Source organism: Hippocampus zosterae, chromosome 10 (assembly GCF_025434085.1).
Source record: "Hippocampus zosterae strain Florida chromosome 10, ASM2543408v3, whole genome shotgun sequence".
In the NCBI taxonomy this organism is placed as follows: domain Eukaryota; kingdom Metazoa; phylum Chordata; class Actinopteri; order Syngnathiformes; family Syngnathidae; genus Hippocampus; species Hippocampus zosterae.
This window is the reverse complement of record NC_067460.1, coordinates 17,705,349-17,718,974: the sequence shown is the minus strand read 5'-3', so window position 1 is coordinate 17,718,974 and position 13,626 is coordinate 17,705,349. Positions and strand designations below refer to the sequence as shown.

The window sequence follows — 13,626 nt, the reverse complement described above, 5'->3', positions numbered from 1 at the left end:
TTGCACTTTTTTAAAATGATGAGATGTTATGTGAGTACACTAAGGGCGCTTTTGTTTTTAAATCTTGATCACATTCTATCAAAACAAATGGAAAGTGTTCCCACTGAATAATGAGACAGATATCGCAGTCAATGGCAATGAGATAAGCTGATTAAAAGTACTGTATTGTTTTTTTTTGTTTTTTTTTGCCAGTGCATACTTTACTGTTAAAAGGCAGTGCTGTTGAGGTTACATTGTTGAGAGCAGTCTTAGCATGAGACATTTACTAAATGCAACAAGGATGGGACTATTGCTCTGGCCTTCCTGTGTGGAGTTCGCAGGTTCTCCCCGAGCCTGCGTGGGTTTTCTCCGGGTACTCCGGTTTCCTCCCACATAACATAAATCTGCATGGCAGGCTAATTGAACACTCCAAATTATCCCTCGGTGTGAGTGTGAGCGCGGATGGTTGTTTGTCTCTGTGTGCCCTGCGATTGGCTGGCAACCGGTTCAGGGTGTCCCCCGCCAACTGCCCGTAGACGGCCGGAGATATATGTGTATTGTTTTTACTTAATATAAACTGACTTGATTGTGTGCTGAATACACATTGTATGATGGATAAAAAGTCTTTAGTCCCTTGCTCAAATGCCAGGTTTTGTGTTAAAAAAATGAGATCAGTATTTATCATTTCAAAACGTTTCCCACCATTCATGTGACGTAATAACTCAATTAGAGGGGAAACACGTTTTATGAAGGGTTAAGTAAAAGTGAACACCTTTGGAATCACAGCTTAATATGTTCAAGCTTTTGTCATCTAAATTTGCACGGGGTTTGTACATTGCACATTATGTGTTGCTTTATTCATTTCATATATTAATCATATCTCTTGAGTTTTTGCTGAATGGTGATATTGGTTTGTTTGTTTGTTTTTTATGTGTGTTATGTTAGCTTGTGCTGCAGGTATGTTTGGGAACAACTGTAGTCAACTATGCCAGTGTTCAGGAGACCGTGAGCAGTGCCATCCAGTTACGGGGAACTGTAGTTGTTTACCTGGTTACTATGGAACAAGTTGTGAGTTACGTAAGTACACTTTTAAAACCACTTTATTTCTGCTTGAATATTGGAATGCAATGCTCAAGGATTCCTTAGTTTTATATGGCCTTGCATTGTGAGAATCAGTGTCCTTCAATCACAGGCCATATTTTTAACCATCCATCTATCTGAGCTCATTTTATGATAATCAGTACATACAATACATCATCCCGACTTGATATGTTTCCTTCCACGTATTATTTTTGGCTATTTTGCGTTAGGATGTCGCTCAGGCACTTATGGACCAAACTGCAAGTGTCGATGCCGTTGTCTCAATGGTGGCCGCTGTGACTTCCGAACGGGGACATGCCGCTGTCCTCCGGGCTTCATCGGAGCTGACTGCAGCTCACGTATGTTTGTTACATTAACACCTTCATTTCTTTGCTTGATTTATCCGTCTACCATTTTCCATACGCCCTGTTTTCTTCTTAGACAAGCAACGCAGACATGTGACAATGTAGACTTCCTTCTTGCGTAATATGAATGCACAGAATGACTCAAAATAAACCACACGGGACAGTTGACGGAGGAGTAACCATGTCTGTGGAAGGTAGCCGACATATCAGAGCGCATCCACACTTCTACTGTGACATATAGACTCACATGATAAAGCAAAAAGCAACCTAACACCGCTCCCCCTTCTGTGCTTTCAAAATGTGAAATTAGTTGGGGATGATGACTGCACTGAAAAAACTTTTTCACTTGACCATCGGACTAATTCCTCGTTTCTCCCCTACAGCCTGCCCAAGTGGGTACTATGGCACAGACTGTGCTAAAGTGTGTTCTTGCGGAGAAGGGGGTCAGTGCCACCCAATAAATGGAAGATGTATCTGTGCAAGTGGCAAAATGGGACAGTCCTGTCAAGGTACTGAAAGGCATCACTAATGATCAAAGAGATTTTTAGAATGAATCCTCACACGACCTTTTTGTACTTCTACCTAATGCAAAGACCAGATTGAACATGACTTTATACCATCAATGTTGTAAATCTAAACAGTGGTATCTGATTTCATTACAATATATAAAAATTAAAATCGGAAGAAAGAAAGCAAAGATCATCAATGGATGTCGGAGTTGATAATATTTTAAATGTTCAAAGGGAGTAGGAAGAAGTACAAAAACGAATCTAATCCGAGCCCAGTGTTCTCTATTACGCATATCAAATAATTACATGAGCAGGTTTTTTAAAATATGTTTCCCAAAATATAATTTAAAAAAAACAAACAAACAAACGAAAGACACTCCTCTTAACATATGTACTGTATTTTATGTATAAGCGTGACTTTTAAACTCTTATACATGCAGACAAAAACAAACAAAAAACATTATAGATGTGTGTTGATTGGCTATTATTATGTAACATCTTTAATCCTCTTTATGAACACAGTAAGTGATTTACACCTTTTCAATTCATGTGTCATCATTATTAAAAAAAAAGAGAATCCCAAAACACTTTTAACAAGTCAGTGACAAGTCAGTAAAACAACATAAATGAATTATCTTTTAAAGGGAAACATTTTTAGAAATGTACAAATGTGTTCAGGCTGTGAGTTGGTATCACAGATGATCTTGGTCAGTCCTTGAACTTGGATATTTTATCAGTGTCTTCAGTAAACATCGACTTTAAGAAACACATTCTAGTGTTGGGTCTCAAATGAGTACAGGCTGCTTTGCTGGGAAACAGAAGGCAATCTGGTTCATCAGCATTTGAGCGATTGTAAACGGGGGTTTCCAGCCCAGGATGCACTCTGTACCCACTTCTTTATCCTCTTGCACATGTGTATTCACCAATTCTTAAATGTCTCTTGTTCAATGTTTACAGAGACATATAAGCAGCTCGTTTTCTGTGTTGCATGTCACTGGACTTGGCAAAAAAGCAAATAAATACACATGGAAATCAAAGACATCTTCCATGTTGTTTTCCCAAGCTAAATTGCCCAGAGAAACATGATTATTCTTTATATCAGTGCCAAATTGGACTATTTTGCCTCTCTTTAATGACCTGCTGATTAAATAAACAAAAAAGGGGTTGTCTCTGAATGCTTGCAGAAGTGCTTCATGTTGTTCTCCGATTGTTGGTGCATTGTTTTAATGTCTTCTGATTTGTGTTGCGTGTCCCCATGTCCTTGAAATATGCAGACAATAAGTCCATTTCTGATATCTTTTGCATATTTTACATAAACATGGAACGTTATTGCCCAGCATGTCATGATATTTTTATTCAAATGAGTCACTTCATTTTCATGCCAGTGCAAGTTTAGTCTACTGTGCTTGGGGCCATGTTGAGCTTCCCGGGGCATTCCGGTGCATGAAGTTGCCGTGCCCTCGGATCATCTGACAATTTGGTAATAGAAAGTGGCCTGTGCTTGGCGTAAAAACGGGTGTGTCATACTTATCCTGCCAAGGCAATTGATTAGTGTTTCTGAATTTGGTAGATGTGTCACACCTCACTGAGCATTTCTACCTTTCCCCTTTGCCCCGGCGCAAATTTGCTTCCAAAAAGTAGACTACTGTATTTTCCACACCGGATTATGAGGCGCACCTTCAGTGAATGGCCTATTTTGTAATTGTTTTCATACATTGGACGCACCACATTATAAGACACAATGTACAATGCATCCACTAGATAAAGCTATGCCCAAGGAAACGCCAACAGAACGATCGGATGTCAGTAAAACTTATGTAATAAAGCAGCGACACAGTCGCAAACACCCCATTACGCCCAATTTTCGTCTCGCAAGATACCAAAAGAAAGAAAACTCCGAACTCAAAAACAGTTACACTTGGCTTGACTCTGGACGGTGTACGAAAATACGGCCCTTACTAATTTTGTTGTCGTGCAGTCACATTGCTGTGATTCTGATTGCTGTTGCAATGTCCTGACAATTTCTCAATATTTCTCCAGTGTGTCCCAGGGGGCGTTATGGCCTGCAGTGCCGACACACATGCAGATGTCAAAATGGTGGTCTGTGTGATCCTGAAGATGGTAAATGCAAATGTGGCCTTGGCTGGACCGGACCAGAATGTGATACAGGTTAGAGTTACGATACACCTGCATGATAGGCGATATGGTTGTTGAATATTCCAACTCTAACGAAAAACAAAATGTGCTTTCATACTCCAAAATAAGTTGGCTCATTGTATTCGATGCCCATTTAAGATTGCGTCTGATTTGTCATTCAGATAAAAGCATGCAATTATGTGTCGTCCCTGTCATATGTGAAACATATGTTTTTGATATATTGTGCAGTCCCAATAGATGCTTTGAATTTTACACCAAGTAAAACATGCATATTATTATTCCCCGATTGCATTTCATGCTACTTTAAATCAGGTGTCATTGTATGTACGTAGTGTAACAAATGTTTGAATGACTGCCAGTAATGTGTTCTGTCATCCGTGTCCATGAGTAGTCTGTTCACAGGGAAAATATGGTGAAAATTGTTCTCAAGACTGTCCTTGCCTCAATGGTGGGACATGTGACCGCTTTTTTGGCACCTGCAACTGTACAAATGGGTACTACGGCCACACCTGTCAACATAGTATGCAACCACCTTTTGCTCATTTTTTTCCATTATCAGCATAATTGTAAAAGCTTAAAAGTTGCTTTCGTTAAACTAATACATAATATCTTGCATTTCTAGAATGCCCGCCTGGATATTTTGGCTTCAACTGTGGCCTTACATGTGACTGTCAGCCCGGGCAGACCTGCGATCACGTGACAGGACAATGCGTGTGTTCTCCGGGTTACTACGGGCCTCAGTGCCAAAGCCGTGAGTACTTGTTTGAATTTCAAAGGGTCTCTGAAACATTTAGTGAGTCACATGCAGTATATCAAGAAAGAGAAGAATGAACATCTTTCGAGACTGGTATTTCCATATTGTTTTTGTCAGCAGTTGACTTATTTTCTGCATAAAACAGTGAAACGAAATAAAATTTCTGTTTGTGGTAATAAATGATAAATTAAGCGTTCACTTTATACATACTGCATACTGTAAGGTACAGTGTACACAACAACAATCACTGTTATTACTACTTATACCTCAAACCAAGGTGTGTGTGTGCTCGCACATGTGTGGAGGTGTGTGCTGTCATCTTACGCTCTAATTTAAAATGAAGTATTTTTATCCATCTAAAAATTATTATATATATTTATTTTTTTTTTACTGTGAAAAAGTACAATTACCAGTATATGGCCACTGGGATTCCCCACTTGTAATGCTGCATGGACAGATGTGAGCATGCATGAAGAGAACAGTTCCAAAATGTCTGTGGGGTTGTTTTTGAGGGGAGACAGACAGGCCTGGAGCAAGGTGGGAGAGCAGATGGATTGGTTATTTGATGACAGACATGTGTTTCCCCGCCGCTTAATGCATTCCTCGACCATCCTGGTGCCCTCCTGCCTGCTTGCAAGGATCTCACACGGCGTGTGAGCATTTAAATGGCCACTTCAGACACGGCAGGAGGGACAGACAGCATAGAAACATCGTTGACTCGACGTGTGCGTTTGTGTCTGAGGAACAAAATGTGGAATTCATTCCGGTTAAAAAAAAAGAAAACAAAACCAAAAAAACTGTTTAAAAAAAGAAACAAAAATTATTTGTCATGATGATACATTTGTGGGTACTACTACTTTTGTACTGTAATGCGTAAAATGTGTTCTGGGACACTTGTCTTGCTCCAATTTGTTGTCACCATCATAAAAGCTTAGTAACAATATGACTGATGAAATTAAAAGAATTTTTAACAGTAAGACGTTTAAAAAACAAAAAAAAAACGCTGAGTCTTGTCAACAAATGATGAAGTCATGATGTGGAAAATCACAGGTGCATCTCAGACTTCTCATTTTTTGGCATTCTTAATTCTTACAAAATTAAAAAAATGTTCATCACTGGTCATAGTAAACCAATACAAAGTAACAACTGGCGTAAGTGATGACGTGCATGATGATGTTTGAAGTCTCGCTGCTTTTGCATCTTCCTTCTGGCTCATATTGTTTGGAACAGGCGTCACAAAACGCTACAAAAGCCAAAGTAAAAGCTAAATGTGCAGAGGGATGTCGCGGTCATGCGGGATGGTAAGCATGTTGCCTTGCATGACAGTATACATGGTGGAGGCTCCAAAGTTTCATTTTGTTTTTTGAGGTGAAGTTTTTCAAATAAATTAGTAAAATTTTGAATATATGTCTGTGAGCAGGGGTCATTCTCTGAAGAAATAAAGATAGTTTTTGTTTTTTGCTTCTCAGGATGTGAAGCCGGCCAGTTTGGCCAAAAGTGTGAAAGGTCATGTGACTGTTCAGGTGGCTCATGTGACCCATCTACCGGACGTTGCCTCTGTCCTCCAGGAAGGACTGGGCGGAGGTGTGAAAAAGGTAAAATCGACTGATCAAAACAGACAAGGCATTTAGAAAATAAAGATTTCCTCCATCATTCTGGCTTCCCTTGTTGTTCTCAGAGTGCAGTGGGGACCGATTTGGCCCAGACTGCTCTCTGTCTTGCCAGTGTTCCCACGGGGTGCGCTGTGATGGGGTGAATGGACGCTGTCAGTCCCCACTCACCTGGCTGGGCCCCACCTGTGGTGAAGATAACACACACACACACACACACACACACACACACACACACACACACACACACACCATGCCTCCCTGGCTCTCTCTGTCTCTTTCGATTGCTACGTGTTTCTCCTTGACAGTTATTTTAATGTGCACCCAGCGTGGAGTCAGCCTCTGGTCTGTCTTCCATTTTACATCCTCAAAGAACATTTGTTTTGAATTTTCGATTTGCGCTGATTTCTTATTTCTCTTTCAGCACCGCTTCACCCAACACGTGGACAGCTGAATGTTTCTGTCCTGAAAAAAGAGCGGGCAGTAAAACCGTATTAACGTCAACATTGAAGCACATGACTTGGCTGGCTCTTGGAAGCTTCATACAGGTAAAGGTGTCTGGAATCGTGTGACAGAAAGTAGTCTTCCATCACTGAGCCTGGAGTTCAAGACTATCAAGCAAATAACTTGACTCGTGAGCCAGCCTCAGAGTACCACAAACGGTTCCCTTTTAAAGACTCTTTATCCCTTTATAAGGCATTATAGGGGGAAGCGCTTCATTTATGTGTGTTCAACGTATAAAGTAAGTGAATGAACACATTTTGAGTGAGTGATCGTCTTTCCAGACTGGACCCCTCCTTTCACCCAATCATCTGTAATTGGCTCGCCGCGACCGTGTGCATGTATTAATTCTAGCACAGACAGTATTTACAGAGTTAGTTTTTAGTTTGCATCTGCAGGTGAAGTAGAAATTTGAAAAAGAAGTTTACTGCAAAAGTTAATTGCCCATTTAAAATCACGTTTTTCAAGGTGTGGTGTTTCGTATTTTTGTAAAGCTGTTATCTAATTACCTACAGCGTAATACAGAATACCTGTATATTTGTAAAGGCAAAGGTGTATACCGTCTCACTATTTGCATATATACGTCCAGGTGGCTGACTCAATTTCTGTACATTTGTTCATACAAAACTATTGCATTGTATTTTGTGTTAACCCCCCAAAAAACATCTCACCAGTATCCGATTGCCTTTGTTTAATGGATTTGCTTTTTTCTCACTGTAGAAAACTCTCCTTATACACACATTGAAATATTTAGGATATCTTTGTTCATTTATTTCAATTGTTAGAATTTGTAAATCAAACTGCGGGCATTATGAATTCACCAAAGGCTTCTTTGTTGCAGTAAATGTGGCAGAAAATACTGCAGGCAAAACGTGCATGCATGGCATTTCTTGGTCATGTGAGAACTGGATTAGCAGCTGGTAAAGATTGTTGCTGATGGTAAATCATAACATTGACTGGTGTAAATATTTGTTCTGATTCACCTGAAGCATTGACATTGTTTTGCAAAAGAATATTTCAACACGAAAATGCATTTATGTGTCAGGGGTGCCTTCTACCACTGTTCTGTTTTTTTTCTGCCTACTTACAAGTTGGTGGTGCTATAGTGTGTTGGCATGTATTTACTAGATAAAATTGTGTAATTGTGTCTATTGTATGTCCTAAGTGTAAGTCTCATTGATGGCTATATGTTGATCAATGAACCCAAAAATAACAATAAAGAAAATTGTGAAGACCTGCTTTGAATTATCTCTCAAGTGTGCATTGGAACGCAGTGTTGTGTGCAATGGATTTGCGAGAAAGGAGAGATACGACATTTTTCAAGTGCACTGGAGCATTTCCTTTACCGTCAGCCAAAGGTGGTTGCGGTCTAGCAGAGGCGGGCAGGTGCCTGTGCCAAATGTGCACGCATCCCAGCATCTCCAGGGTGACTGATGGGGGAACAACCCAGCAACGGCAAATGGAAATCACCACGCATCCTCCCTCTGATGTCGGTGATGGATGGACGGGGGGGCTGCTCCAGCTCAGCCCGTGTTGCGACAGGCTGCAAATGTACCCCAATAATGTTTATCGTGAGGCCTTCATCTTCAGATGAAACACACCTGTTTCCAGTCAAACAGGCCCAGAAAGGCCATCCATCCTACAAACTCTGGGTGGGAACTGTATCCCTATATATCAAACCTCCGTTTTGCATGGCTATCGAAAGTAACCTTTAAAAATGCCATATATTATACAGTTATGTGGACCACTGTATAGATAGTCTAGGTCTAAATGTTTAATACAGAACTTGAGATGTGATTAAAAAGTAGATTTCCAACAAGATTTTGAGAACTTTCACAAACTTTGGCTGCTATAATTTAGAATTACAGAAATTACACGCAGAATACTGCACCTCCATTTCTAGGCACTCAATATTAGTTGGAACTCTGACATTATTGTAAATGTAGTCAAGACGAGTGAGTCGATGCACAGGTTCTTCACACATTGTGAGGGTTTAAGATACTGTAATTTATGTAAAAGTTTCATCTTCAGGGCCAATTACTAAAACCTCAGTTTTGTCCTGATTGAGCTGTCGGAATTTGATGAGTTAATATAAATACAAGGTTATTACGGTACCTTGTATTTGTGTGTCAGTTGGCCCTGTGTTTTATACAACTGCGTCTCATCGGCATAGCTGTGGAAGCTGACGCTGTGCCACTTAATGACATCCCCAAGAGGAAGCATGTAAAGATTAAAAAGTATTGGGGCTAAAATCGAGCCCTGAGGAACCCCACATTTAATTTCATGGACTCCGGAGGATCAAATATCCAAAATGGACCTGGTTTTTAAGTCTGTTTCATGAAATGTGGTGATCTTCTGTGTCAAATGCAGTCCTTGAATCCAGTAACACCAATACTGTTAGTTTTTCATGTTAGCATTACACCTGGCATATTTTAAAATCCTGAAAAGAGCTGTCTCTGTACTATGGTTCATCCTAAAACCAGACTATTTCTAGAAAATATTATTTATATGTAAAAAATAAATATTTAATGGGAGAAAAAAATTGTTTCTCTAAAATCTTACTTAAAATGGTAAGTTGGATACATGTCTGTAATTATTATTAAAATTGATATGATGCCATAGATCATAGGTGTCAAACTCAGGTCCTGGAGGGCCGCTGCCCTGCATGTTTTCCAAGTCTCAGGTTCAGTGTCAGGCTTGCGCAGAGCTTGCTGATGATCTGTTCATTTGAATCAGGTGTGTTGCAACAGGGAGACTTGGAAAACATGCAGGGCAGCGGCCCTCCAGGACCCGAGTTTGACACCTATGGCATAGATGATACTGGGAAAAGGTCCTTCCATCAACAAAACTAGTGATGGTCTTAGACTTTTCACAAAGTACTGTACACCTAACAATGCTCAGCCTCCAAATATAAGTTATCATTTGCAAATATGGAGGTTTCACTTCACTTTTCCTTTTCATCATCCCAAAATGTTATACATTTTAAAACCACCAAGTAAAGTAATTGTGCTTAAGGTCATTTACAAATGGTTCAGTATTATAAGTAGTCTGCCTATCTGGGGGCTGGGGGTAGGCTGCGGGGTTGCAGGAAACAGATTAAATAGCCTGGAAAAGGGAAGATCAGATCATGGGTACTTTTTCGTTGTAATTAGGCATGCGCCACTTTTTGCATGGAGATTCTATCACTTTTACAGCCTTCGCCTCACGTCCCAGTGATCATTTCTAACCTCTGCGTTGAAGCAGATATCCCAAAGCAACGGAATGTTTAAGCTCCAGCTGACAGTGCCGAGGGCCAAGATAAAAAGAATGAGGGTGATCATGTGCCATTAGTTTGGTTGCTTACAAGAAAAATAAGTATAAAAAAAATCTATGTCAAGATGGCAAATAAGATGTGTATCAGACAGTCTCCCACATTTGGTGATTATGTAAATGTGTGTGTGTGTGTGTGTGCGTGTGTGTGTGTGTGTGATGAGGCCAACTTTTTCAAAAGATATCCTTGTTCATGTTTTTGAAACGTACGCTATCATCCAAAACTTTTGTCATCACCCTTAAAAAAACACTGTTGTATATATAAAATATCGTTCATGTTTGGGGCAGGGGTCACTTGCAAAAGACAATTGATTTTAAAGAAATGCAGCTGTTTTGTTTTGTTGATTATTTTACCACATCAACGTGTAGAATGTATTTGCAATTTATTTTTGAGTTTATCTTTACAGGGCGTGGAAAAAACGATCCGAAAAACTACAAGGAAAACCCTGAAGCTCTGAAGAGTAGTAAAGAACCGTAGTAAAGTAGTAAAGCTTTTCATTATGTGATCATCAGTATTTATTTAATGTATTCATTTCCACAAGTGCTTTTCATTCAAAAATTAGGACATTTGACCCTGAACTTTCAATGTATGTCAAGATTCACGTACGTGCACAAAAATACATTTAAGGAATACACCCGCCATATTAGTGTTGTCATCAAATGTAACCCGAAAGTGCTCAGATGCACACGTTGGACAGCGGTGGCCGCATTTCCGGGCCTAACCAGGAATGCCTTAGCGATGCAAATGCGAGTGCTAATGAAAGTGAGACTGAGGAAAACGGACCCAAACAGAAAAATAATTGAAATTTTGACCCAAGTAGTTGTTCAGTAAAATAAGCCACTTGTAATTGAATGTGTGTCACTTCTAATTGAATTTATTTCAAACGGCAACTTAAGCTAAGCTACTTTCTATTCGGAACAGCCAGGGATGTTTAAGGAGACGATAAGCAGAGAATTCAGGCCACGGCCGTCCTTGCCGCCCGCTCCAAAACATTTTCCCCTGGGGTCTGACTCAGCATGTTTGCCAAGTCAATCAGTGTGAGAGCTGCCAGCTACAGTAGCATCGCTCTCTGGGGATCATGATGTATGTTTCAGTTACCGGTACATGCCATGCAGGGATGATTGCCTGGACCAACGGCATAGGAAAGGAAGAGAAAGGATGTCGAAAAAAAAATGGATGGGGCTTGTTCAGGATCTGTGCTGAGGCCTGCGTGATGGATTTGAGGATGGGGTTTTGCCAGATGCCCTATTAGCTGAGTGGCTTCAAGCCCCGGGAAGGGCTGCCCACATTGTGCCCACCTGTCTGGAAACATACATTCTATCAGCATAGCACGTTTTGGATCACGACTAATAATAATTATACATGGCCCTCCCACTCGGGCACTTAACGTTACTTTATGGCTGGTGGCGTGGCGGTCGACCGGTTAGCACATCTGCCTCACAGCGCAAAGGTGCAGTTCAACTCCGACCTTCCTGTGTGGAGTTTACATGGTCTCTGTGTGCCTGGGTGGGTTTTCACCGGGTACTCCGGTTTCCTCCCACATTCCAAAAACATGCATGACAGGTCAATGGAACACTAAATTTTCCTTCTGTTCGGTTATGACCGACCCGAACAATGTTTTAGGATTCCAACAATGCAGGCTCAGACAAAGTGCGATTACAAAAATATTTATTAAAAAAAAAAAAAAAAAATCACACTGAGAAGTTATGAAATGAGATTGCTGGTCACAAGGTGCCAGGAAAAACGCACGAAAGGTTCAACAGAACACTGAAAATACTCAAACAAAACACCCAAAAGAAAAGTCCAACAGTAACACAAAAATACTGGCAAACAAGCATCTATGAACAATATGACAGCAACTATGAATGGTACCTAAAGGTTTAACAAAAAAAAAAAAAAAAAAATCACACTTGAAGTACAACAGCAAGCAAGGTCAAGAATGTGACAAAACATCGCACAACTCGGGGTCCTTAAATACACAGCCTAGCCTGATGGGAAAACGAGGCACAGGTGCTGGAATCCAATCAAGACAAAACACAACACCCTCGGTGTGAGTGTGAATGGTTGTTTGTCTGTGTGTGCCATGCGATTGGCTGGCAACCATTTGAGGGTGTCCCCCACCGCCTGCTGCCCGAAGACAGCTGGGCACTCCCCGCGACACTTGTGAGGATCAGTGGATCAGAAAATGGATGGATGGATATTACTTTATAATGCCAACAAGTCATGCCAGTGAAACGAGGCTGATATGTGCTCATCAACACAAACAGTGAAAGTTTTGTGAAATATTTTACAATTAGAAGGCATTCAAATCTTTTCAGCAGGTCTTGACTTATAACAACAACGACAACATAAATAAGTCCATTTTCCTTTGTAAATGAAAAATACTTTTTTTCACGTACCCACTGCTGTGCTCATACATAGATGTTACACATGATGATGTTACACACATTGCTATGAATTCATTTCAGTTTAGGTAATTTCAGAGGCAGTGGATTTTTGGCGGGGGGGGGGGGGGGATATTCTACTCTAGTAATACCTAGCATAATTACGGAAGCAATTTCACATGCACCGGGCGGGATATGTGGCCAATGTGGGGTAGCGAAAGTTCCTGCTGTTTAGTGCCCACATTTAAGTGAAGGTTTAATGCAATTTTACACTTTTAAACCATACTGGTCACATAGAAATGATGGGATGCATATATGCTCTATATTTGCTATATTTGGTTAAAATTAAATAAACAGCATCTGAACCACACATCCCCCCCTCCACCCAAACAAAAAAAATATTTAGAATTGTTGGAGTAACTTAATGCCACTTGAGGGCAGTAGACATTAAATGTCAACTTATATATCTATAAGAAAGGGAGAAAAATAAAATAAAATAAAAAATAAAAATATATTTTTTTTCTGCAGTGCTTATAGATACACAAGTTGACATTTAATGTCTAAGTTAAGTTGAACCAATGGTTTCACATAATACAGGCTGCATGTCGTCAACACTAGCACAGGTGGCAAAAGTCCCACTCAGGACCATTGTCACGGCCACTCCATGATGAAGTCGCTTTGCACCATCACTGCAACTGACCTCATCAATGCTGTGCGACCCACACCGACCTCATCAACAATGCCTGACCCTCCACGACCTCATCAAAGGTGGACGCCCCGTGGAAACCCGAAGGGTGACGACAGCCCCGAAGAAAATTCCCCACCCACCGGGGTAACAAAATCACTGTAAATGCGGCGCGTCAAAGCCAGGCAGTCATCGACATCGTCATGCTCAATTCACCCAAGCCCGCAAGCCCCCTTCGCGAGTTGCCCTGTGGACAATGGAGCTGTTAAGACCTCCAAACCCTCACAGCCAC

General features: G+C 40.7%; 1 protein-coding gene across 2 annotated transcripts in view; it reads left to right on the top strand.

Annotated features, from left to right (window-relative positions):
- megf6 (multiple EGF like domains 6) overlaps positions 1-8,189 on the top strand; it is a 35,322-nt gene extending 27,133 nt beyond the window's left edge. For both annotated transcript variants that reach the window (XM_052077892.1, XM_052077893.1), the window contains 9 exons: positions 925-1,056; positions 1,290-1,418; positions 1,808-1,933; positions 3,974-4,102; positions 4,482-4,610; positions 4,713-4,841; positions 6,314-6,439; positions 6,523-6,645; positions 6,879-8,189. In XM_052077892.1, coding sequence (XP_051933852.1) covers positions 925-1,056; positions 1,290-1,418; positions 1,808-1,933; positions 3,974-4,102; positions 4,482-4,610; positions 4,713-4,841; positions 6,314-6,439; positions 6,523-6,645; positions 6,879-6,952 — 1,097 coding nt within the window. In that variant the 3' untranslated portion in view covers positions 6,953-8,189. The remainder of the gene's footprint in view (positions 1-924; positions 1,057-1,289; positions 1,419-1,807; positions 1,934-3,973; positions 4,103-4,481; positions 4,611-4,712; positions 4,842-6,313; positions 6,440-6,522; positions 6,646-6,878) is intronic.
- The last annotated feature ends 5,437 nt before the right edge of the window (positions 8,190-13,626 follow it).